At 37.5% G+C, this 24,848-nt stretch overlaps 1 protein-coding gene across 1 annotated transcript; it reads right to left on the bottom strand.

Annotated features, from left to right (window-relative positions):
• Positions 1 to 482: 482 nt before the first annotated feature.
• BRDT (bromodomain testis associated) lies at positions 483 to 20,069 on the bottom strand. Its single transcript, XM_059854230.1, has 19 exons — positions 19,878 to 20,069; positions 19,117 to 19,254; positions 18,253 to 18,382; positions 17,266 to 17,438; positions 15,798 to 16,169; positions 14,663 to 14,791; positions 14,307 to 14,495; positions 12,863 to 13,050; positions 12,499 to 12,788; positions 12,302 to 12,415; positions 10,652 to 10,777; positions 9,723 to 9,784; positions 8,367 to 8,550; positions 7,513 to 7,625; positions 6,077 to 6,218; positions 4,268 to 4,341; positions 2,783 to 3,000; positions 1,325 to 1,484; positions 483 to 628 (listed from the first exon to the last, which is right to left on the bottom strand). The coding sequence occupies exons 1-19, from the start codon at positions 20,067 to 20,069 to the stop codon at positions 560 to 562; spliced, it is 3,063 nt and encodes a 1,020-aa protein (XP_059710213.1). The 3' UTR covers positions 483 to 559.
• Positions 20,070 to 24,848: the final 4,779 nt, after the last annotated feature.

Here is a 24,848-nt window from a genome sequence, read left to right as displayed (position 1 = left end):
TCAAACTGGAGCCAGTTTGCCATAATTTCTTCCTGAGAAGAACTAGAACTATGTGGCAAACATGTTTGCACCCTTAGCTAAATCTTATGTTAACATAAAATACATTGGAACACATCTGGGCCTTAAAATACATGCAAGTAGATAAGATTTACTGATGAAATGAAAGAGTTAATGGAAGCTTTTTTTGTGATTATAAGTAATGTTACACACCTCCTCCTTAGACAGTATCACTTCTAGAGAGATCTTTTTGTCACAGCCCAGATTTTGTACAGGTGTGTCACAGTAAACTGAATTGTTGTAATACCAGATATACACAAGAGATGAAACTGTAATCAAATGAACAACTCCGTTCCACTGTGCAGCAGAACAGATTACATGTTATAAACAAGCAGTGAAAATAAATAAATCTTGTGACACTTCAGGTATTAGTGAACAAGCTTTTAATACAAAGCATTTTAGAGACGATCTTTAAAGGGGTCTTAGTATTTAAGATCCTAACTAGTACAAAACTATGCTGGTTTTAGTAGTTTGGACTTAAATTCTATATAAACTACTGCTTTCACTCAAGATATTCTTCAAAAGATGCCATAATATCTCTCTGCAGATTCACATCAATTATCCAAGCTGTCTGCAAGAAAGCAAACAAGTGTCTTTTCAGAGCAGTCAGACATTACTGGATACTATACAGGTCAAATACTTAATGATTTAAGAGAAAACTATAAAGCATCTTCTCAGAAATGAATGTCTTCTCTGTTATGACAAGTTTGAGTGTGCATATTATTGTAGCCCTCAGAAAGGATCTGAAGTATGAAAGCTTCAGTGGAATTTATCTGAATCCAGCACGGTCTCACACTGGTAATTACATTCCATTGTACAACACTATGAATTTTTAAAAAATATTTAATTTAAAAAAGCTAGCAATTAGAAAACATTAATTACTGTCACCAATAAAACCAGTTAGTTGTAAAAAGGCTCAGGCCTTTCACACCAGAACAGTATGACTAGCACTTCTGTTGACATGGAACACATTAAGGAGGGTGGACAGCTTGCGATACTCAAGGTTTGAGGGACTCCTCTTCAGAATTCTATTTTACCACACAATTATTCTAAGCTTATGGGAGTACTAGGACCAAGCAGATAGCTTTTCATATGAATGTCACTTGAATATGTTCTTTGAGTTGCTATTGCATTTTCTGCATGAACCCTTCAGTATAGTTTTGTTGTTTTCGATCATTCAGATAATTTGAAATAAGGACCCGATGTAATATTTGTTTATTCTATAGTAAAGTTGAAAAAAAAAAAAAAGCAAGAGTTAGAAACTTACTGCTTCCTTCCTCCTGCGTTCTTGTTCCATCTTTCTAGCCAAGTTACGGTCCTGATCAAGAATACATTGTTGAGCTTCAGGCAGTTTACTCTTCTGTATTTCTTTCTCAAGCTCACAGTCTGTCACTGCCATGGCATCCAATCCTGTGCATTCATGGCCCCTTTAAAGACAGGAGAAGAAATCAGTAGAGGATAAAAGTTCTTTTTTTTTTTCATAACAACCTGATAGAATTCTGCAAATAATTTAAATCGGTGCCTAGCACTTAAAGTGTGGGTCTTTTTCACATTTTTTCATAGTGATTTCCCTTCACAAGAGTTATGTGCACACAGTTGTTGGGCTGTAGTAGGTTCATGCTTCCTTTGTCCCATTTCTAATCTGTATGCATGTGGGATTTATAGATACACTACACAAAATTTACATACACTTGCTTTGAAATTCTTTATTTTCTGTTGCTTTCTTGGCCTGTGATGTTTTTTTCTACCTTCTTCCTCTTCAATTAGTTATTTGAGGTAGATTTCACTAACTTCTGAACCAGGAGTATACTCTTAAGTCTCTCAAATGCTGTGATTACTAAAATAAAACAATCTAAACGCTTGAATTATTCTAATACAACCAGCAATAGGCAAGTGCAGGAGAATTTATGAACCAGCTCAGATTTATCATTCACAGGGTGAAATAGCCAAGGGAAAAAAAGCAGACTGCTGGAGAGGGTAATATTGCAAACAGTTTCCAAAAGGTGGCAAACAAACTCCAGGATCTTACTGCAATGCAGTAATTAGTAGGCAGTTATTTATCCCCCTCAGCATGGCCACAGACCTCAGGGCACTGCCTGAAACAGGAGCTGCAAACAGCTAGGGAAGCAGGGGCTTATTGAAGGTGCTTTTCTACAGCAATGCAAAGAATTCTGCTGTATTAAGTGGTGCACACTGGAACCCCTATAGGGCTATGTCAACAACATGCTCCCAAAGACTGGACTATCCTCTATGCCCTTAGGAGAGCACTAATATGACATTCCTGGCTACAGATATAGAAAAATAGGACAAATGTGAACTCTGGTCATGAGTGCTCCAGGGGACCAAAAACCCCACAAAATTTCCCAACCCCCCCAAAAAACTAAACCAAAAAACAAACAAAAAAACCTCCAAAAACCAAACCAAGCCCCCCCCCCCCAAAAAAAAACAAACCAAAAAACCACCAAAAAAAAAACCAACAAAAAAGAAGATCCAGAAGCAAACTAACAGCAACAACAAAGGAAGAAATTCCTAGGAAGTGTCTCTGGCTGCTGAAGGAATACTGATTTGAAGAGAAAAAGCTGTTCTTTTGGATGTGCAGTTTTGCTTAGCATGGTACAGCTCCCCAGTTTCACCTGACATGTGGCAATTACCTAACCCAAAACCCTCGTCCCTGAAGAACTAAACCCCCCAGTGTCATACAGGCAAAACCCAGAAAAATACTTACACAGAAGTGGTTACAAATCTTTTGTTTTCTTGGGGAAGATTTTGCAGCTCCCTCTCGGCTTGCCCAAGAGACCTTTTTGACTCCTGCACTTGCCCACTCCTCTTTAATACTGCATCCCTGAACTGATTGAAGCTCTCAGCAGATGCTTTGATTGGAGCTGGAAGCTTCATCGTTTTACACAGGCTTACCCAGGAATCTACAGTCTTCAATTCTGTATGCTGAAGTTATTAGAAAAAGGAAAACACAGAAGAGGAAAAAAAAAACCACTCTGCAACTACTTTACCTACTTAGTTCTTACATTAGCACAATGTTGTTTGACTAGGCCTATTGGAAATATCTACACCAAAATATCCTTCCTTTGGCAGGCTATTAGTGCATATACAGCAGTCTGAGCAGATTTTAATGTGCTTTCTCATCAGCTTCAGGAGTCCTTGGCCAACAAACGTTAGCATTTATAGCTATTCTGACTATTTAAGTCTACCTCTCCACTTTTGCATTTCAGAAAACATGAATTCACAAGGCTGAGTTCACACAAGGTCCATTGACAAGGTTTTAATACAGAGAACATCCATTCAATTTCTATATGCAATCCTTACATAACAATAGTTTTATATTAGGCTTGTGGGTTTTGTTTGTTCCCCTGTGGCATTTTTTTTCATAGCATAACTCAGAATAAAACCAGCATTCTTAAGAAATCCTTCTTCTAGTAGAAGCATTTGCTTATGAAAGAAGTACATATTTGTGGAATTAAATTCAACATGTTAGTTAACAGCTTTCTGAAACCCAAGTGCCTAAAGAAAAATCCTAGAAACATTTTAGTTCAACAGACGATATAGAAAACTTTTTAGTTCCAGAGGTTGACATGATCTAGTATTAGTAATTTTGAATTAATGTTTTCAATTAGCTGATTACAAGAGAAGAATTTAGTAGATAAGAAAATGCCCCTGTCCTTCCAGTTAAGATAACTGACTGTATGCCAGAAGAGATTTTGCTCAACTGTCATAAATACCTTCATTCACTAAAAGTGCTTTGTCTCATTTCAGAGCAGGTTTTCCAATAGCACCAAGACTATATTCCACACTACTCTTATTTTTTTACTGGATCAGTAAGGGAAAGCACACTAATAAATAAGGTATGAGAACTAGATCAAGAAACGCTAGTCCCTTGTTTAAGTATTAAAACCAGATGAAACAAGCCATATTTTAATAAGGCAACATGGGAATATTAAATATATATTTGTGTGTGTGTGTATGTATGTATCTTACATACTTTACCTTCTGCAATGAAGAGAGTCATTTGTTTGGTTTTAGCACTAAAAATGAGATAAATCTCTATAGATTATAACAATGACAAAGGCCTATTGTACACTAAATACTGTATTAATTGTAAAATAACAGATTTTTAGAGAAGATCCTAGGTCAGGGACTTATTCAACCTAGCAAATACATTCAGCCTCTTCTCAGACAGAACTTGAGCATCACTTACCTTTGTTGGAAGAAGTTCAGACATTGGCTGTAGTACGTTTTTATCATTAGATTTATCATTGGGTGTACAATAATCTGATGGAAGAATGGAAAAAGACTTTTTGATCATGTTGATTTTGTAGATTATTCTTGCTCAAATTTAAATGATACAACTTTAGTCTTTCAAGAAATTGACTTAAAAGCTTACACTGCAGTTTATTATTTGGTTCAGAATGACAGAAATTCTCCCAAACATTTCCAAAGCTTAAGTTGAACTGGACCACTTCTCTCCACTTTTGGGCAGCTAGCTCAACTATAGATGAGAAATTAACTCCTGGTTAATTCTAGGAGAGGTCCCAGCAGAATGCTTTAAAGGTTTGGTCAGGAAGGCTCAACACAGCACTTTGCCACTTACTCACTTCCTCCCCTTTCCACCCAGCTCTCTTTCCTTCTGATTCCAGCTTTAGGAATACCTGATTGATCATGCAAACCCATTTCAGCTATAGATCTCAACCCTATTTACTTTTTTTAAAAGCAGATAGGTCAGCCATCAAGAGCTAGTCCTCACATTTCCTGTAGCCTACAGCTATACAAATAATTCATGCTGTTACTTCTTAATTATTTGAGAAAAAAAACCCCAACAAACCACCCAAACACTATTTTCAAACCAGAGATAAACAACACATTTTATCTCATTCATCAGCAATCCTTAACTGTAGTTTGAGACGTTTCATTATTTAAGTAAATGCTTAATAAAAACCTTCAGGTAATATGTTGACACTTTTTTTAATCATACAAAAGATAAGTTTTTGAATGCTTGAATCCAGAATGCTGATTCAAAGTATCAAATGCTCAGCCAGTTTGTCATTAAAGGGGTTTTCAGAAAGGAAGTTCTGTGGCTGTGAGGTCTAAGTAAAAATCCTTAGCTGAGGCTGTGTACCAGTTCTAGCTGCAGCAAGTCTAAGCAAAAGAGGCCAGAGATGTATGGCTTGGTGTGTTAAGACCCTAAAATTAATAGAAATTCATGGAGAATCAAATCTCCATTTTTAAAATTGCTTTAATACACTGCAACTACTTAGCATTAGTCTTTGCCAAAAATAAGAATTCATCAGTGAACAGACTGCCTTTTAATTTCATCAAGTTTTCAGAAGCTTCTTCCCCCCCTATATAGGTGTTCTAGAGGGCAAAGAGTAAAGGAGAAACCAAAACAATTGTGTCTGGCAATACTGGTCACACAGAGCATGGATGTTCAGTCAATTCTTTTGTTAGAAATATGTATGAGGTATAGAATGCAGTTTTCAGAGGGCCAGTGTTCTTATCATAATTGCAAGTTTATTCCAGAGTGAAAGTCTCTTTGATAGTGATTTGCTGTCAGATCCTTCTCAAGAGCCAAGGATAATAACTCAAAATACACACAGAGTGCTCTAGGAAAAGAGGTCCATGAAGCTTCAGCAGAAGACATTTCAAAAGCCAGTGAAGTTCAGCAGATTGAAGCATCAATTCTCAGACTTGATGGTTTACTGGTTTATGTATCCCTAGTACTACATTATGAAAGCTAAATTCTTAAATCAAAAAGGAGTTTTCTTTATATATTTTAACACAGAACAAGAACCAAACATCAGTTTAATTTCACTTTTTTTTTTTTTTTTGTGTTTTTAAGCAGCAAATAAAAAAAAAGAATAGCAAGGGAAAACTGCATACACAACCATTATCCTGCAAACTTATTAATATACAAGGTATTCAGCATGGTATTTCTTTAAGCCAGTTTCATATGCATTTTTAACTTTGCACCCCTGATAATGGCTACAGCTTTTATTATGACATTACATACTTTGTTCTTGACTTATGGATATTAAATCAGCAGTTCTCATGCTGGTCTTGTTTTGAAGTTTATTTGATTTGTCTAGATGTCTTGTTTGCTCAGCTTGTTTACTCCCATCAGCACTGTCAACTTGGAAAATGGTGTTGGACACCTGGAAGAGAAGCTAGACTTCAAAATACTTTCTTTATATTACTTGTGTTTAGCATATGAAGATTCTTATTATACAGCATCAGGATTAAAGGTTTAGAAGCTTAGAGCAGTAAATTCTTGCAGCTCTAGCTTCTGTAAACACCAAGGAAGAAATAGATTTCATTCATATTAGGGTAAACAAAGCAAGTTCATAAATCAAGACTTCAGATTTAGAATATGCACAGCTCAGCAATCCCAAGTGATGGAGTGGGTAGAGCATGAGAAACTGATACAAGATCTTTAACCCTTAACATCGTACAGCAGAATAATGTTGTCATAAAGGCAGTTGCTGCACTCCAGCTTGTAGATCAGGGTAAAGGGTGACTGTGATCTTCAGTGCAGTGGTATTTTTTTCTCTGTGCTAGATTACTCTGTGTAGTAATCCCTTGAACTAAGGACAGTGCTGCACAAACCAGAGTCATAATTTGCATTACTTGCTACCTTGGACAATGGACACTAGTAGGAAAGGGTGAGCTGCTTTTCATCCTTACTTGCAGGACACATTCCTGTGCTCATAGATTCAAGAGGCAGTTTCTATCCGTTGCCAAAAATAAAGCTATTACAGCCTGATTAAAGCCACTAAATTTTCAACCATGTTCAGAAGCATTACTAATCATCATAGGATGGAAGTGATCATGCTGCAGTAAAATCAATAACTTCCTTTGCTCCACAGAGGCCCTTCTCACCAGGATACTCTCCAAGAACATATTAAGACAGAACTCAACAGTCATTAAATATTTTACAACCTCATCTAGACCCTGAAAGCCCCAATTTCCACAGCTTTAGGAAAAGGTATGGAAAACAGCACACTTTCCCAGCAGAGCCTCCAGACCCTCAGTATTGCTGAGTTTGTGAAATTGATATTTCTACAAAACCAAAACACATATTATAATCTGCCTCTTTTGTAAAGCTTTTGGCTTACAGGGTGGACTTTTAACCTGTAAGTGTGCAAGGGTTACTTAAGTTCAAGATATAGCCCTGAAAAGAAATAAAATAAGCTTTATAGTACACTATGAAGGTGATCAGCTAAACTTTCCTTTTGTGTTACAGTCAATAGGCAATGAAGTAATACCCTGTTAAAGGATAAGAATCACTTTATTGCTGGGGTTTTAGAAAACTTTTGTTGTAAATCTTAAATGGCCTTCATCACATAAAATTCAAGCCTGAAATATTATATTACATCTTATTTAAAGGGCAAGAACATGCTTTATAGATGCTGTTTGAAATTAATTAATTGGAGAGAAGCACATATTCACCTCTGGAAAAACATTTCTGGAGTGGGTGACAGAAGACTGATTTGTCTTTGGAGTGCTCTGAGGAGTTTCCTGGTCTGGAGCATCATGCAGAGCAGGTACAGCTGAGATTTTACCTGAGAAAGAAGTAGGGTATGATTTTTCCCCTGTCATATAAAATGCAGTCCTACATCTCAAAATTAGGTCACTGTTCAGATCTGTGGAGTAACTCACTATTGAGATATGTATTCGAGCCACATGATTTTAGAGAGTTATTTTTAATTAGTTTTTAATTGATTTCTCAGTTAATCAGCTACAAATTTATGCTGTCTTCTACCAAAATCTCAGCAGTGTCTAACATTATTAGACTTTTATAAATGAGGGAGGAAAAATAGCTCCTTGGATCAAGTTCCTAAGCAACTTCATGTGTCTGATGTGTCTAGACAGCGTCACTCAGTTCAGAGGACCTGTGGCACACCAAGCCTTACATTCAGCAAGAAGGCATTTCAGACATGAACTTGGGTAGTGGGCATGGGTTTAAGCATGTAATGCTGCCTTAAGGTGTTCAATACTTCCTGTAACTCCAAGTTCATTAAGGTATCCTTTTCCATCTCATTGGAAGGAAGCACGAACACCTCCTATTTTCAATACTACTTTGCCCCACCACAAGTGTCCCAGTAATCTGAAACCCCTAGCCAATCCTCAGTGCTCCCACGCTTTAACTCACATCATGCTCTTTGGTAATCCATACCCTGCAAGAACTTTTTCAGTTATCCACCTGCTAACCTCCAAAATTCCAAGATAAGCTTGTTTGGCAATACAGGCATCCTGACAGCCCTTATATCCTCAGCAGTCAAATACAGGCATAAAGGTATTACCTGAGACAGTCTGAGCATTTTGTTCTGATGGATTAAGTGATCTACACTGAAGCATTTGCAGTACATTGGGAGGTTGCTGCTGCAGTTCAGATGATCCATGATTTTGCAAGCTGCTAGTAAGAGAGGAGGGCTGTGCTTGCAGAACAGCATTGCAGGATGTCCTCTGTAAACAAAGTGGTTTTCTCTATAAAGAGACTGCAGTAGTTAATACAGCTGAATCATTTAATAGCTATTTGATCCTCTTTTCCCACCACTACCCAATTCCACTGTTTATCAGACTCAGTAGCCCTTGTATTGTGATATTGATCCATCATTTTCTAAGCATTTAGATGACAAAAAGCCATGAGGTAAAGTGCACTCACTGCCTTGGTGTGACAGGTACAGAAAACTCCTGAGAACAAAATGTAATGTGAGGATTTCAAGTATGATGTTTGTTGCTACTCAGAAGGTCAGTAAGGGGCTGTTACAACTGACCAAGCTGAAGCTCATTTCCTGGATCCTGTTTTTTCAAGTTTATTGCTGTCATTCTGTCACTGCAGATGCTGAAGCTCTTAAGCAAAAAGAGGGTGTTGCATAATTCCTTCCCTGAATTTTTGCTTATGAAGATTCAGAAGGAGCAGCTGAATAATAAATTTGCAGCCTAGTTTCCTATACTTTAAGGGAAAGTCAGTCTATTGCAAGAAGAATGAAGGTTTGGCTGTGATTTTGCTTTGAAATTCAAGGTCTCTGTCTCTGGTAGCTTCAAGGGAAATTCTTAAAGGCAGCTAACCTTGACAAGAAATAACACCCACTGTATAATACAGAAATAGAGCAATTCAATCTAAGAGGCATTAAGAATTATTTCTAGATAAAACTGCTGTTGGTTCTAATAATACCATAACAATAAGCAACATTAAAGTATCCTGAAAATACGTGGCATATTGTACAATGTATTTCTTTTCAGGTGTAGAGGTGAGGGTATTAATAGATTCAAAACCATTACACTGTTAGGTCAATTCTATACTCAGAGATCGATTTGGAGACTGTTTGCCCTTTCTGGGGGTGGGTGCAATATGTGGAGCATTCTGCCCTTCATCAAACACAATCACCACAATGATAATAAAAGATAAAAGCCTTCCAGTATATCTGTTCCTATACAGATGCATAAGAAATTTTTCAAAACAGCTCATGGGACACCTTCATATCAGTCAGTCCTATAGAACAAATAGCATTCAAGCCATATTCATTATTTCCTGATGAAGTTGCATCATCTCTATTACATTGAATGTTAAAAAATAACTTTAACAAAGTTATTTGTATAATAACTTTGTTATTTGTTTAGGGCAAAATTATTATATCTATTCCAGCCAGATTTACCTTAGATTTTTCCATAGAAGCTGGACAGTTCTGCCTGGCTCCAGTCTGTTTTGAACAGGTTTCTGTAACTGTAAATACAGTGAGGTGGGTGGAAAAAGAGGGATGGAAAAAAACCAAATCAGTCATTCACATATGCTTCATTATTCACACATAGAAGGTGTGAGCTGTAGTTGTACCTAGAGTCAACCTCACAGTGAAAGGAACATTCTTATCTTGAATACTTTGACTTGAGCTTGATGTGTTTAGAGAACTTCTCCCAGATATAAAAAGAGACCACAGATTTCTGCAGGATCTAGGTCTTCATTGCCATTGATTCACTGTGTTTGTTCCCCCTCACTGCAGAGGGTTGAGCATTCATCTCACCTTATACCTCATATGGAGATCTACACTGTAGACCTCCAGTTTGGCAGATATATTCTGTCCTAGAAAACTAAAGAGTTCTGTGTACAGAGAAACATAATTCAGTGTTCTGATGCTGTAATATCCTTTAAACTTGAAACATTTTAAGCCCAGAGTGGATTTTGCCTCTACAGTTAATGCTCTAGGCACTTTTGTTGCTCAGGTCACCCTTCATGTGCGGACCAGAAGATATAAAGTGAATCACACTTTCAAAAAGGGATCAAAGCTACATGAGTAAGCTATAGCCTATAGTGTCCAGGTTAGATACAAAGACCTTTTTCTAGCTTATTTTGGCCCCTATAGATTTTCACTGGTAGGTTGAATGGATGTTCTGGGGGGGTTTGATTGTTTTGTGTTACCTGGGATCACAGTATTAAGGCATTCATTTCATTACATAGCATTGGAATTAAGCCTTCAAAATGGAGTGAACCAAAGCAAATATTACTAAAATCCTTGGTAAGCATGTGGAACAGTAGATGCTAAGAGAGGAGATATTTTGCCTACACAAACACAAAAATAAACTTTCTAACCTGATTCAGAGTCACTGCTATCTGAGGAGCTAGAATCACTGCTAGAGCTGCTGCCAGAATCTGAGGAGCTGCTGCTGCTGTCACTCAGTCTGCTTGGCCCAGTACTTGACTCAGCATTGTTTTCAACTGCAGGAGAAAAAGAAAGAATTCAGAACAACCTGCAATGGAGCATTGTTCCTATACAAGACTATGATCAATTTTGCTAGGTCAATTCTGCCATATAAGATTTCATTTTATTTCACTTCCTTGTCTACTGTCCATTTAGCAGTGGACTTGAAAACAAAGACCTCCCTCTAGAGAGTAGAGGAGTGGGATTTACCAGCAGCAAGATACTTGAATGAATGAAATACCCAAGGAGAAGCTGTAATCACACAATTTACAATTCTGAAGTAGATTAAAACAGTAGACTTAAGACACAATTCAAGCAATTTTCCCCCATAAGCTTTCCTGTGGTCAAGAGCCTGTTTGTGTGCACATTGCTGCTGCCAGACTCGCCTGCAGAGTTCTTTATCTACAGCCAGCTTTTCCTTCCCTAACCATATGCACTCCCAAAATTGCCATCTTTTGCCACCTCCCCACCATCTGACTATTTTGCATCTCCAGGGTTGATTTAACTCAGCTTATAATGATTTTGGAGTCAAATCTTTCTCAAAGTTTTTTCTCTGTGGAAGCTTCAAAAACGAGAAGTTCCATGGATACCTGTTTCCCTGCACACAAGTCCAGATTTAGCTCTTGTAAACAAGCCAGATACCAGTTGCAAAGATTTCCTAGTCAGCTTCTTCACTGTCCTCACAATATATAGTAGATAATTGATTTCAGCTGCTGCTTTAAGATTTTCTTCGTAGGATATTTTCAAGCCATTATGCACACCAGACAGGAAGACTTGACTGAGCTAATGCTAGATACAAATGTCCCTGTGTCTTTCAGAGCTGCTTCTCTCATGTCAGCTGATTTTGCATAGGAGCTAAATAGATATCCAGTGGAGGGCAATAACAGCACTCACTATTTTAATGAGGAACAGCTTGACTTATAATAGCAGCATCAGCTGCATTGATCCATTCTCAGCCCCTGATGAGAACTACAAGTAAGTGTACAGCTCAAGTATGCACTGAATTTCTGGCTTTGATCTTGAAATGCATTATTGCCTGAAAAACTGAATTTTTCTCCTAGGACACTTTCATAAGTCTAAGAGAACACAGCACACCTGTCACTGATATACACGTTTTGTTAGCATGATACTGCCATGTAACAAGTATTACTAGAATTGGTTATTCTTGTGTCTCTAAACCACAGAAAATTAAAAATAGATTGTGTGACCCTCCACACCCCACCATGTTTTCATATATTAGCATAGGGGAATTGTTCAGTGCCCCTTACTTTCTGAAACTGTTAGCATCTTTACTTGTAATAAAGTATCAGGTGCAGGAATAAGGAAGCTGTTTTAGACAGGACAAATAACTGACCAAATTTGCTGCTGTGACTCCAGCTCACTCCGCATAGAAAGAATCTTGAGACTATCAGTGGAATGCTTAAGACCCCACCTATTGTGAGGAGAAAGTCTCCAGATACCTAACAGTGCTAAAGCCCAAGGGAAGAACTCCACTTTAAGCTACTTCCATTGCAAATGAGTAAAAGTAAGAGCCACATTACTCTTGAAGCTCTCTCTCTTTGGGTTTAGTTGACCATTGACATCCAGCAGTCTCTTCTCTAACTCTTGTTTCCTCTCAAAATTAAGTTCTTCTTTTGACTTTGTTGGGTTTTTAGCTGCATGTGAAACAGAAGTTAACATGAAAGCAAAGCAGAAAGCAAATCTAATGGGTTTTTAAAACATCATTTATGCTACATACCCTGCATTCTTTGTTTCTTCCTCAAACAGGTTGCTACGTATCTCTCTAGTTCTCTGAGTGTTGAAGCATTTAAAGTTTCAAAGTCTATTTCTATCTCATCAGGGTTAGAGTTCCTCAGTGCAGGTTCTCTTGACTGTATTATATGGACTACTTTCCCAAGCTTATCTCCAGGGAGTTTATTTATGTCCAAACTCAACTGTCGTTTTTCATCATAATTCATAGGTTTGGCACCATCTTCATCTTCTGACTTATGTGCCAACAACACCTGCTGCATGGTTTTCTTTGATTGACTGCAGGAAAAAAGTGCACTGCAGTAACGGCAGTTTAAAATAATTTGACACCCACACAAGTTCCCCACACTTACATGTTTAAAGACAGCTTTCTCTTAGATTTCTTCATGAATTTCAGATTTTTCTTCTTTTGAATCAAGCTTTTTATTTCAGCTTTTTCCTTGTTCTTTCTTTTCTCACTTTTAGCCTTCGCTTTTTTCTTTCGTGGTCTAGATAAGCATGCTTTGGTCAAAACCCACAACTGCTGGTGAAGAGCTTTAAGCTATCAAAACCAAAAAGAAAACAAAAAAAACCACAGAACGTTGATAACTGTGGGCAATGTAGGAGGAACAAGAAACTGGTCCTGAATATCACAGGAAATTAGTGGCAGCTGAATGGATATTAATAGGATGTCTGCTTTCCAAATGAAATTTATTTCCTAAATATTTTACTATATTGTATCTCGGTCACAGATTATGCATCTAGAAGACAGGGGACTGTTTATTTTATGTAAACACTTCTAACAGCATGTGCCTTTCAGCATTCCGTCAGGAAAACACAAACACACTCCCCCAAGCCCCCCAAAAAAGAAAAAAAACAACAATCACTCTAGGGGTTTCCAACAGCCTCTCTAATTTCAGGAATTTGGGATGCACATAAATGCCTTATTAGGTTATATTTCTACAGCATTGCTGAATTAGGCAAGTGGGACTGGGCTCATGCATCTTATTTTGCAATATAAAGTGGCTAGTTGAGACATGCTAAGAATTTCAGAGAAGAGCTTAACACAACTTTGTTTAAACCTCAGGAATTAGAAGATGGTCAGATGATGAGATTAGAAATCACTGAAATACCTCACTACTGTAAAGGCTGGCTTGTACACTTGTGTTCATCCTTCTGCCTATATTCATAAATTGATGATGCTAATCTGACAAAGACTTAAAACTGTCCCTCATTTCACTAACAGAACAAACGCTAATTTTCCCCAGAGTTTATAGATACAGCAGCAACAGATTAAAAAATTATGTTCAAGCAGAAGTAACACCCATCCCACTCCTAATATGAAGTATGGCTTTGCTTCACTGGTAGGCATGAGATACCTTCTTTTCTCACTCATACTGAGCTTTCTGAAGAAGAAAGGAACAACTTGCTTTTGTATGGTACAAAAGAGACTGAGGATAGGAACAATGCTTTTTGACCATGTGAAAGAAAGGACCCTGTTGCAAGAGTATGCCACTAAGCTACATGTGGAGTGCCTGGAGGCTCTCACAGGAGCACACTTTTTTTTAAGAAGTTTGAGATTCCTCTGAAGAAGTGGTAGGCAAGAGTAGTAGAACTATTGCTCGCTTTGTATTTGTTGAGGCACTATTCACTTAACATTTGGCAGTGCTTCCTAATGGGACTAAAGTTCTCCATTAAAAATACAAATTAATAGAACTTTTTGAAAACTGATTTTTGTTGCTAAGTCTTGGAATAGACCATGAAAAGTGACATTACTAGAGATATCTTAAGTCACACACATTAAGTACTAATGCTTACTTGCTCCTGAAGCTTTTTGAGGCTCACTTTTCTTTCCTCTTCAGAGTCTTCAGATGATTTTTCTTCTGAAGAGTTATCATTACTGCTTTCACTGGAATAAGCTTCTGTCATTTCTCTCATAGGCTGTGGCAGATGATCACTCGCAACAGGTTCATCAGGAATTTTAGCAAAGTGCATTTCAAAAACATCCTGAAGAGTTAGGTTTAGGACAGCATATTTTTCAGATTTCTGAAAGTGCTATGCAGCTACCACTTGCAGAACTACACAGCAACACAGTAGTTCAGTAATATTAGTAGATTCTACATCAGGGCATGAAATGAACTATTCTTTTTCAAGCCTGACTTAAGATAACTCACCTGAAGTTTTCTCGCCATAGCAACTATTTCAAGGTCTGAAGAATTACGTTTGTAGCAGTTCATGAACATTAATCTAACATCTGTAGCAAATTCTTGTATATCATTGTATTCGAAGTTATCCATTTTCTTCTAGAGGAAAAGAAAATTAAAGGCACACTTAAGTAGACAGTATCACCAAGAACTAGCAGAAAGAAGGGAGGAACAAGAATTTTAACATATATATTCAGATTCAGCTTGTATCAAGACAGTAAATATTATAAAAAATGTTATGGAAATACCTGCATCTCATTTCAACATTGTCTCCTTAACAAAGTGGGAGATATTTTTTTTCCTCTTTTAAACAGATTTAATTGTAATTGCTGAAAGGACTTTGTAGTACTAGTTTCAGCACTCGGTCAAGACAACAACGTTTGGGTGGTTTTATTTGGTTCTGAACTCAGCATCTGTTTTTGATTCTATGCATGGTATTTCACACAAAGTTTATTCCATAATAGCTGGAGTCAAACTAATGGATTAGAAACCAGGAAATAACCTTTGTATTGTGCAAGTCAGCTTTCCAGAGAATTCAGTAAGCTATTAAAATTGAACAGTCCCCAGAAATATGGAGCTTAACTGGGCTAAATACTTTTCCCCATACAAATAACTTAGCATCCACAGAGGGCTGTCCACCACATACCTCCATCTAGAATGGTTGCTTTCCACTAAAAAGGTGAAATGTGTTATGTAAACATCCAGTGTAGAAGTTCTAGGGCACTTTACCAAGAACACTGAGATTGAGGGAAGAGGAGGAGTTGACAGAATCACATTTTGTTTTACAGGGCATTAACAATAGCACTGTGTGTCCAGACAGATATTTAACATGTGCCATGCTTGGAAGGGCTTCATGGAGATCATAATTCCCTCACTACTTATATTTGCTTTTTCAGCAGTTTGGTAGGTTAGTCACTCTGTGTCACAACGAGACTCAGAAGACTTTCTTCAGTGACTTAGGCTAGTTTGAGAAACAGAGATGCATCTGGTTTCTAGGCCTGTTGTGTCTTCATAGGAGAAGCAGCTTTCATGGCACCTTTTCAACTAACACATTTAAAACCTTGTGATTACACAAATAGCCTAATTTCCCCAGAAACATACTTACTTTAATGGTGCCTAGGTCTGTAGGACACTTGGCAATGGCTTGGTTCACACCAGTGGAGAAAGATGCTGCATCTGCAGATTTTATGAAAGGCCATGAATATGCTGCATGTTTCTTTGAAAACATTTCTTTAAGTATTGCATTACAATGTTTTAGTTGTCCTGACAACTGCATCTTTTTAATAATTCCTGGTGGCTGTTGAGAATCTGAAAAGGATCTCTTCAGAAGCTTGTTTGTTACCATACATTCATTTTCACCTCTATGTGCTTTAACAGTTTTTCTTTCTTTAAGCATTGCAGAAGATTCACCACTTGCTGTGACTATTGAAGTAGTAGGAGTTGTAGTGTCAGCCTTCCTTTTCACGCCTTTTTTTGCCTAAGAAAAAAAAAATATACAAGTGTCCAGAAAAGGAAGAGAATGGTCAGCTTTAGATATTTCTTTTGTGTGTGTAGCCCAAAAAAAGTGTTAGAACTTTTACAGCTATTGAAGTTAGAGCAGAATGCAGCAACTCCACAAGCTTAGACTAAAAACCTACAAGGTATTACAAGACTAGCACACCAAGCTCCATCTTAAATGTCAAGAAAAGAAGTAGATGTACTGCAGATGAGGCTGTGGTCAGATTTTAGCCATTTGTGAAGATTCCAGAAAGCTGGCAGGTTATGAAATTACCTGGAAGTTGACAGCCACAGGAAGGGGGTAAACTACAGCAATTCATTTTAGGCCTGATTGAGGGCCTTATGTAAATGGTTTATCTCTTTTTTTTCTTTAACTTGTGTAGTATTTGGTTTGGAAGCCATATAACGTGTGCTTTGTCATCATTGTTCAGACTCCATGTGAGTGAAACGTAAATATGCACTCTAGGAGAGACTGGCAAAAGTGCCTATTCCTCATTGGAAGAGCACAACCAAAACTAAGTCAATACAGGAGTTTTTCAGATGTTCACATACAGCTCAGATTGAAGTAATGGGAATTTGCTTTGTGAGCTACAAGCACTTCCCAGGCTAGTTACACAGTATTTAAGCACACATGCTAACTTTTGAAGAAACAAGTATTTGATTTACATAGAAAACCATGAGAAATTATTAAATAGAACTTAGAGCTTGATTTTAGTAGTTTAAAAACAATTATCCTCAAGGTGAAGCCTGCAGAAGTATATATAGTAATAGACTTCAAGAATGATCATCTTAAACTTAATTTTTTTTCTTTGAGAACAACATTTTAAAATCACATCTATAAGAAAAGATGTGCCAAGCAATCATGCCAATTTCTGTTTAAACTTCTAGAAGTAGTACTGGCCTGGGTATTTAGCAGAGACGTAGAAGATCTAATAGAGATCTCAGTCACTATCTTCTATCACAACGGAAGTTTCAAAAACATACAGCAATAAGCATGGCTCCTATGCTTTTGCCATATCTGCCTGAAGGAGCAATTTCAATATATTTCATTCTGAAAGTTATTTGAAGAAACTTACTTTTGTTATAGAGACTGCAGCTGGCATTAAAGCAGTCAGCTGAGCTGCAGACAAAGGAGCCAGTGTAACCTGCTGTCGCTCTTGAGTCATCACTGGAGGCTGCTCACTGCTTTCAGCTTGCTTCTCGTTTGTGCTTTGTTCATTTGAAATCCCAGGGTTGGGCTGCCATGTTTCTGGTTATTTTAATACAGGAAATTTTAGAAGTTAAAAGTCTTAAATCTTGCAGTTAATTTCTTTCATGGTCAAATTGACCAGCTGTCAACATAACCACTCGTCTCTACAGGAATGCCATAAATGAATTCAAACCCAAGTGTTTGTTACTTACAGCAACATTGGTATCCTCCTCTGCTCGCACCATTAGTGCCTCAGCTGTATCATTCCCAGTTACACCTTACTTGGCTTCAAGAAAGTGTGGGTTAACTTCAGACCAAAGACTAAAGAGGCATCATACTACACTCTGTATATTGTAAAAATGTTCTTGCCAGGGAAAGTATCAAGTTGTTTTCTACAAAGACCAAGCAGCAAAGAGTGCAGACTGCATCATGTAGGTTCATGTTCCCTAAGCATAGTTAATACCTGCATATATTGCTTAGCAGTATTACAGACCTCCACTACTGAGGTCTGAGAACAATTTAGACCAATGTTTTTCTGTGTTTGGTTTGGCTGATTAGATTACTCATGTATTTTTCAGCTGTTACTCTATTTACTTCCCACAGATGTTCACACCTATTAGTTTATATAACACGATGCTGAGCAGCATGACAGTCTCTGAATTGGAAGTCAGTTCCTTTTCTAAAAAAAACGGAACTTAAAAAGTAGAAAAAAAAATCTGAAGCCTTATAGCAGTATTGTTATTTGTCTGATTGTTCTGGAAAGAGTAGAGAACACCCAAACTGTTCCTGGTTTGAGTTGTGACAAATAAGATTTCCTGTTTCCAGTGCTGCTTGCTTAATATATTATAACTTCAGCATATAAAACAGGCCTTACCTTCTGTTTTCTTTCCTTTTCTCTTTCCTTTCTTGAGACTCACTGGTCTTTCTTCTGGTGGCATATGGGCTATTTTCTGCATAAACACTTTTTCTAGTTCTTCGGCCATAAACACAATGTCATCACCTGGCTGCAAAATATGGTCAATACCATACCAGCACCAATTCAGTAAAGGAGAGGCTGCAGTAAAGGGAGCTACCTCATAAACAACCAGGCTAGAGAGTCCTGCCCCAACAGATTAAAAAAAGCCACCAGTACCAGAGAGGTCTTTAAATCATTGCCATCCCTGCTCCTGCAACTCACTTTAGAGCAAATTACTTCACAAGTGAAATACTCTCTCACTGTCCCATTGAAAAATTCTCCTTTACCTCTGCATGCCTCTATGGCAAAAGCCAAAGGGGGCAGATCTGCAACTCCCTTACTACCCCCTGTGTTCTGAAGGAGCTGTTGAAGCTCAAAGATACCAAGACACAGCCAACAAGTATCCAAGCATAGGGAGATGATCATGCTTCATTAAGTTGAACTTGTTGAAGGAACAGAGCATTGCTCAGGGTTTCTAGCCTTGGACTTGTATAGCAGTGACACAGTGTTTGCTGTTCATGAGCTGTGCAGCTAAACCCCAGAAATTTTGGATGTGGAGTCCTTGTACACCCAGTTGTTGGAACAGCAAGCAAGATTTCACTTGCATGTCCTCAGTCAATCCTAGATTAAAAAACCTCCCCAACACTTCAGAGAAAATAGTTTCAAAAAAATCATGACTTGTCAACTAACTTACTGCATGTTCTAATAACCATGTGCTTGTTTTAGACTTGTTTGTATCATTCAATAAAACCAGTGACTGGTAAGAGTTGGTATTCCACATACCTTGTTGTACATGTAGCAGTTCCAGAACATAGTTTTAAAGTCTTCAATACATTCTGCAGCTTTTGTGTAGTAATTGTGTTCCAGTCTCTTTTTTATGGTGCCTAAGTCCATAGGTTTTTTTATGATGGTGTAATAATCCTGTGGTATTGAAAGAATAAGTCACCAAACATATCTTAATATTAGGACATGAATATTTTTACACATTTAGTTATGAAAGCTAATTTGCAAGAGAGAATTGCATTATATTAGAAGCAGTATATTATTTAAAGGAAACCCTTCCCCTATAGTCATAGGTACCAAAAATGTAAGTGTTCAGGAAATGTTCATCTTATATTTTGTCCTTGTTCTTCCATGTAACATATATCATTCAAAGTCCCAAAGAATACTTTTTTCAACAAGCTCCAGAGCTCTACTGGTAGTATTACTTATTAAAAGTATATGCACTTCCCATTTGTTGTCTCAAAGCCAATTACACAAAGCAGCTCTCCAGTTTACAGAACAGAGGAAAAAGAAGCCAAACTTCAACAAAGTCTCAGTCACTGACAAAAAGAAGCTGCCAAGTTTTCACAATTGCTGTCAAAATACTTTATCCCTGGCAGCATTTCTCTAGAAATAAAACACTTTTCTTGTAGACTTGGATTAATGACAGTAGTTCAATAGCAAAAATAGTCTTCCATAATCTGTTGCATTAGAAAAAAACCTTTTTAACATTAATTGACATAATTTACATATTAATACTCCAGTTCCAAAATGGTTCTTACAGGCAGATTCAGTGCTGCTGCATCTACAGGTTGGTGAAACGGCCAGGAAAAGTTGTGTCTCCACATGGCTCTCATGACCACCCTCTGTAAGTACTGAAGTTGGTTTGTTTGACATCCACTACTGTTGTTATTTATGTACTCTGGTGGAGGAGGGTTCGTAATAATGGCACAGTGCTGGCTTTGAACAGACATCTTTAGCGAGTTTGTAGATCCACTTGTTCAAAGAACATTACACATTTAACCTGAAGGGAGCAAAACAGAAGCATTCAGTGAAGATATCTAGATTTAATGTTGCTTACCTGTTCACTTCTGTTTGTAGAACATCCATACTTTAACTACAGGCATGCCTTTGTATTCTAAGCAAGACATTGGTTTTAAAGTGCATATTCTGACTTACCTAGAGTCTAGGGATGCATACTAGCTTTCTCCTAAAAAAATCTGATAGCCTACTTCCAGAAGGGAGTATTGCATGAGATGTGAAAAAGATGATAATAAGATAGGTACTGTAATCAGCACACTGCTAGAACAGTACATATGGCCCACTCTTGCAAGCATTGCTGTAGCATCCCAGTAGATATTGCTGATTACACATCTTATATTTTAATTTATTTCAGCATTCAAAGCATACCTCTTCTGAGCTCCTGAAGCCTACACCTGAGGTAATAAGAGTGAATACTATTTGCACCACCACATATCATTAACTAATTGCTAATCCTTTGCTAATCCAAAGTATCTATCTTAGAAGGGAACGATCCAGACACATACAGGATCTGCCCCTCCTATAACTGGCCAGCATTTGAAGAAAACTTCTGAGGTAGTTTTAAGTACCTCACAACTCAGCCAAGTCCTTCATACACTATTTTCAACTATTAGGACACACTATCATTCTTCCTGCTTTTTTCTGCCAAAAACCCCACACTAGATGGTATCAAATGCAAGCTGTTCACCTTCCCCATCCAAAGCTCTGAGGCTAGAAATGGAAGGCAGGAGCAAAAGAGTACAGTCTAAACTTAGCAACAAATCTTATAGCAACAAGCAGATAAATAACAACATTTAATACTTAAATAAGAACATAACATAAAACATAACATCTAATCTCTTGAACATTTTGTAAATTAGTACAGTAGAGTCTAGAATAAAAGCACAAACTTGGCATGAAGAGTGCCAAGGAAACCAAGAGACTGAAGTTTTGTGTACATAACAGTGTCTGAGGCTTAGATGCTTAGCTTTTAAAACCTTAATTTATGCAATGGAAACTACATTCCCTGCTTACAGGAGATCTAAGCCTTCACCTTCTAAAGACAGACAGAAGTCTGTGTTTTCAATCCCTCCTTTACTACCTCCCTCTCCATCTCCCCAGTCACAGAAGACTTCCCTATCTTAAAATAAAACTTATGTTTGCATACTGAAGCAAAAGTGTGATCAGATTCCAACCAGGTAAGTGTTTTGATATTTTTCAAACCACCCCTTCCCAGCCCCATGTGTCCTTGAGCTGCTGACTCAGGTCCCAAAGGCCAAGTAGTCTTAAAAAGAGAAGCCTTGAGTGTTTCCTTAAGACCCAGTTTGAAGATTCTAGGTAACTTGATAGAAATGTGGTTTTAGTTTAAGAGTAAAAAGCAAATAGCTTACAATGAATTACAGAACTAGAGAAGTCAAGGCTTTTGGCACAATATCACATCTTGTAAGAATCAATTTTTTTTTCTTTTTTTTTTTTTTTGTCCGGTAAGAAGAGATTACGTGCTATTAGTGAGTGCTCTCTAAAAGCAAGCATTAAAGACCCTGCTGAAAAGACATCTGCTTCCTCTTGTTTTAGCTCTGTTGTAGTATAAAACCTGTAAACATCATATACTGTACAAGAATAGCAGCTGGGGAAATATTAATTTACCACATACAGGACAAAGGCAGACAGTGTATCAGGTTCAGCACACTAAGAACTTCTCATTCTTTGAAGCCTTTTTAACAAATTTTGTTTAGGTGACTGCCAATAATCACACTGGGCATTCATAAATATTGGAACCTCCTTACATAATTGTATTAAGGCTACACAGAACAGAGCACTCCTTTCTTAGTGCAAGTAGAACCATCTCTTCTTTCAAAAGGACAACTGTGTCCATAAAGATACCCATAAAACAGCATTTCTGTATGTTCAGGATCTCTCTTGGGATACATGACACAAACCTTAGTTTTAAAGACAATCCATATAAATATTAGGTGTTGAGAAAACACTGACTTACACAGCTGTTACCATAACCAACACCAACCACTCTTGGGCAATTCAAAACTCAACTTCCACCCTCAAAGAAGATCAGTCATATTTTTTACCTTAATTTTAGGGAAAGCCACAATCCAATTCCTCTCCTCCCAAAAGATGAAGGAAGAAGAGAGCTTTAGAAGGCAGAGAGAGTAGTCTTTATAAGCTACTCACACACTCATCTTATTCTCTGACAATAAGGCCATCAAACACCTGCAACCCTAACTAAACCTGCCCAGTCAATGGTTCTCATTGGCAAGCTATCAACATAAAATAGGAACAGCTGCTAAGGGCTAAAGCACACCAGCTGGCTATTGGTGCCAGATCTGCTCTCTTGGTAGCTAATAAGACAGAGTAGAGGGACACAAAAAGGGGAGTAGATATACTTAGATGAATTTTGGTTTGGTCTTCTGACCTTAACTTCTAAGTCTTAAATTTGATATCATGGGAGTGTTTATGTTTTATCAATTATTCTGGGTTATGGTATAAGATGATTGCATAAATAGTATGTCTGGTTAGGAGTGGTACAGTATTGATATTTTCCTTAATTAGTTAAATTAAAACCCAAATCTATTTAATAAATGCACAGAAGTATAAAAATTAGGACCAGGTTCTTTTATAATAAATTTAATTTTAGTCATTAAAGCTACAAATACTTGGAATTTAGTGAGCTTATTTTGAATTTTGGTTATTGACTAAGCATTTGTTTCTCTCAGTACACATAACAAGATTCATCCCCAGCTTTAGTGCAAGGCAAGTCTGTAAGATCAGATTTCTATTTAATTTCTTGTACCATTCACATTTATGCCCCAATTTGGGATCAAAACCTGCTTGGATTCTCGTCATGAAAGTAATTAATCTGCATTATTTTCATATTTCCCTTATTTTTTTTCACCAAGATGTCCTGGCAACTTTGAGACTCTTGCTTTAAGACTGCTGCATTATTCTCACAAACACATGAAACACAAATAAAATTGAAACTTGTGATTGAAAATTTTGATTTATTTTAAATTGTAAGAGTTGAATTGTATTTCCCAAAAGTGTTCACTTTCAGCATGTTAAAATTAGTGAGAGCATTTGAAGCACTGCTTCACCTAGTGAATGCTGTATGACAGGACCCCTAACTATGAAAGCAACAAATACTTAAAGAACCACTGGAAACAGAGTAACAGGAACTGAAGCTCCCCACAAATAAAACATGATTACAGGAGGCAGCTTTGCATCACAATAAGACATAGAAATTGAGGTTATTTGCTTCTGCTTTATGTCTAGGCCAAAAATGGCTCTGGATAGCTCCCTGAATTTGGAATAACCCTACTAACTTCAACAGAGTTGCCTTAGGTTTTCATCAGTGTAAATGATAGCAAAATAGCAAAATGTCATTTCCTTGTGCTGTTTAACTCACTCTATCATTTTCCTAGATGTTTATAACTCTGTTCAGCTGTGACTCTATGGCAGAGTACCCACGAAAGTTGTAAAAGCATGTACAGGAAATTACAGTGAAAAAAATTCATCCATTTCAGAAAGTTGCACTATTCCTGCTTGCTTTCTCACCCATTAGATTGTTCTCACACCCAGAGAAATCTCACACTTCATTCACTCAGCCTTCAGCTAATGTCCAGCCACGGGGCTATTGCAGAATGATGCCTGACTGGGGAAATATTACATCATCACCTGATGCAGCTAGCAACTATCTATTCCTCTCTCTGAAAATGAATTTCTTAACTCTTTCATTACAATTGAGTCAATTATTTCTGACATTCAGCTGGTGAGATGCTCCCTGCACCCCTGCTGTGGCCTGTGAAGAAGCAGCCTCCTCTTCCTTGCTCTCCCTTCTGGCACTCCAGCTTCTCACCCAAAACAAACGCGTCCCTCCACCTGTTCTGCTCCTGCCTGGCCTCATTGTTCATTGCATTGGTATCTGCTTACTCCCTGGACCTTCTAAGTTTTTTCTTTTCCCATAGTCCCTTATTAATTACCTTCTCAAAAATAGTTTCACTGTGGTCAGGCCTTCATTTTTGATGGCCAGCTTTTGTTTCTGTACTTTCAGAGATCATAACTGGGTGTGGATGTGGGGGCTGCTCTGCTCTGAAAGGGAGGTATCCTGTGAAAATTTCCATTCCTCTGTAAACTGAGCAGGAAATAAGCCCTCAGTTACTAGGCTTCTCTGTATAGGACTTAAATGCGTTATTCTGAAAAGTTCAACTATATGTCAGTTCTTTGTCCCATCCCATGACCTTTGGCCATCTTACAGTGAGAATGGAAAAAAAAATTCAAACTCTTCTGATGTGGAAAAGGGAACTCTTTTTATTGTGTGTAAAATTAGCAGGATGAAATTCTCAGCATGCTTTTCACAACCAAAGATTTAAATAGCTTGCCAAGGGAAAATGACTGGCTTGTTCAGTATATTTTTGTACTCCCCGGGATGCTGATACTCAATATCAGCACTAAATTTGTGGTTATTAGAACTAACTAGGGTGCAAAGAACAGAAACAAAATAGTTTACTAAGTCAGATTTTCACATTTTTATTTTCCTTCATGTGATGCCTTTTTTATATATTTCAGGAAATAAACGGTTCTTTTTTTCTAGGAAGTCCTCTAATGTTTTCCTAAAGCAACAGTACATGATAAAATCCTATTTGTTTAGCCATAAATTAGGGATCTTGCTGCTGTCATATGATTGAATCTAAAGAATGTGAGTGGCCCTTCCATGTGTATCA

This window comes from Haemorhous mexicanus, chromosome 9, assembly GCF_027477595.1.
Source record: "Haemorhous mexicanus isolate bHaeMex1 chromosome 9, bHaeMex1.pri, whole genome shotgun sequence".
Lineage (NCBI taxonomy): Eukaryota > Metazoa > Chordata > Aves > Passeriformes > Fringillidae > Haemorhous > Haemorhous mexicanus.
This window is presented reverse-complemented; position numbering and strand designations above follow the sequence as displayed.

Bases quoted from the DNA above. Each gene is read 5' to 3' on its own strand.
- BRDT (XM_059854230.1), bottom strand. From the start codon at position 20,069: ATGTCTGTTCAAAGCCAGCACTGTGCCATTATTACGAACCCTCCTCCA. The intron at 16,170-17,265 runs GTAAGTTTCTTC...TTTTTTTCTTAG, and splicing joins CTGCAGTCTCTATAACAAAA to GCAAAAAAAGGCGTGAAAAG. The intron at 9,785-10,651 runs GTTAGAAAGTTT...TTACAGTTACAG, and splicing joins TAGCAGTGACTCTGAATCAG to AAACCTGTTCAAAACAGACT.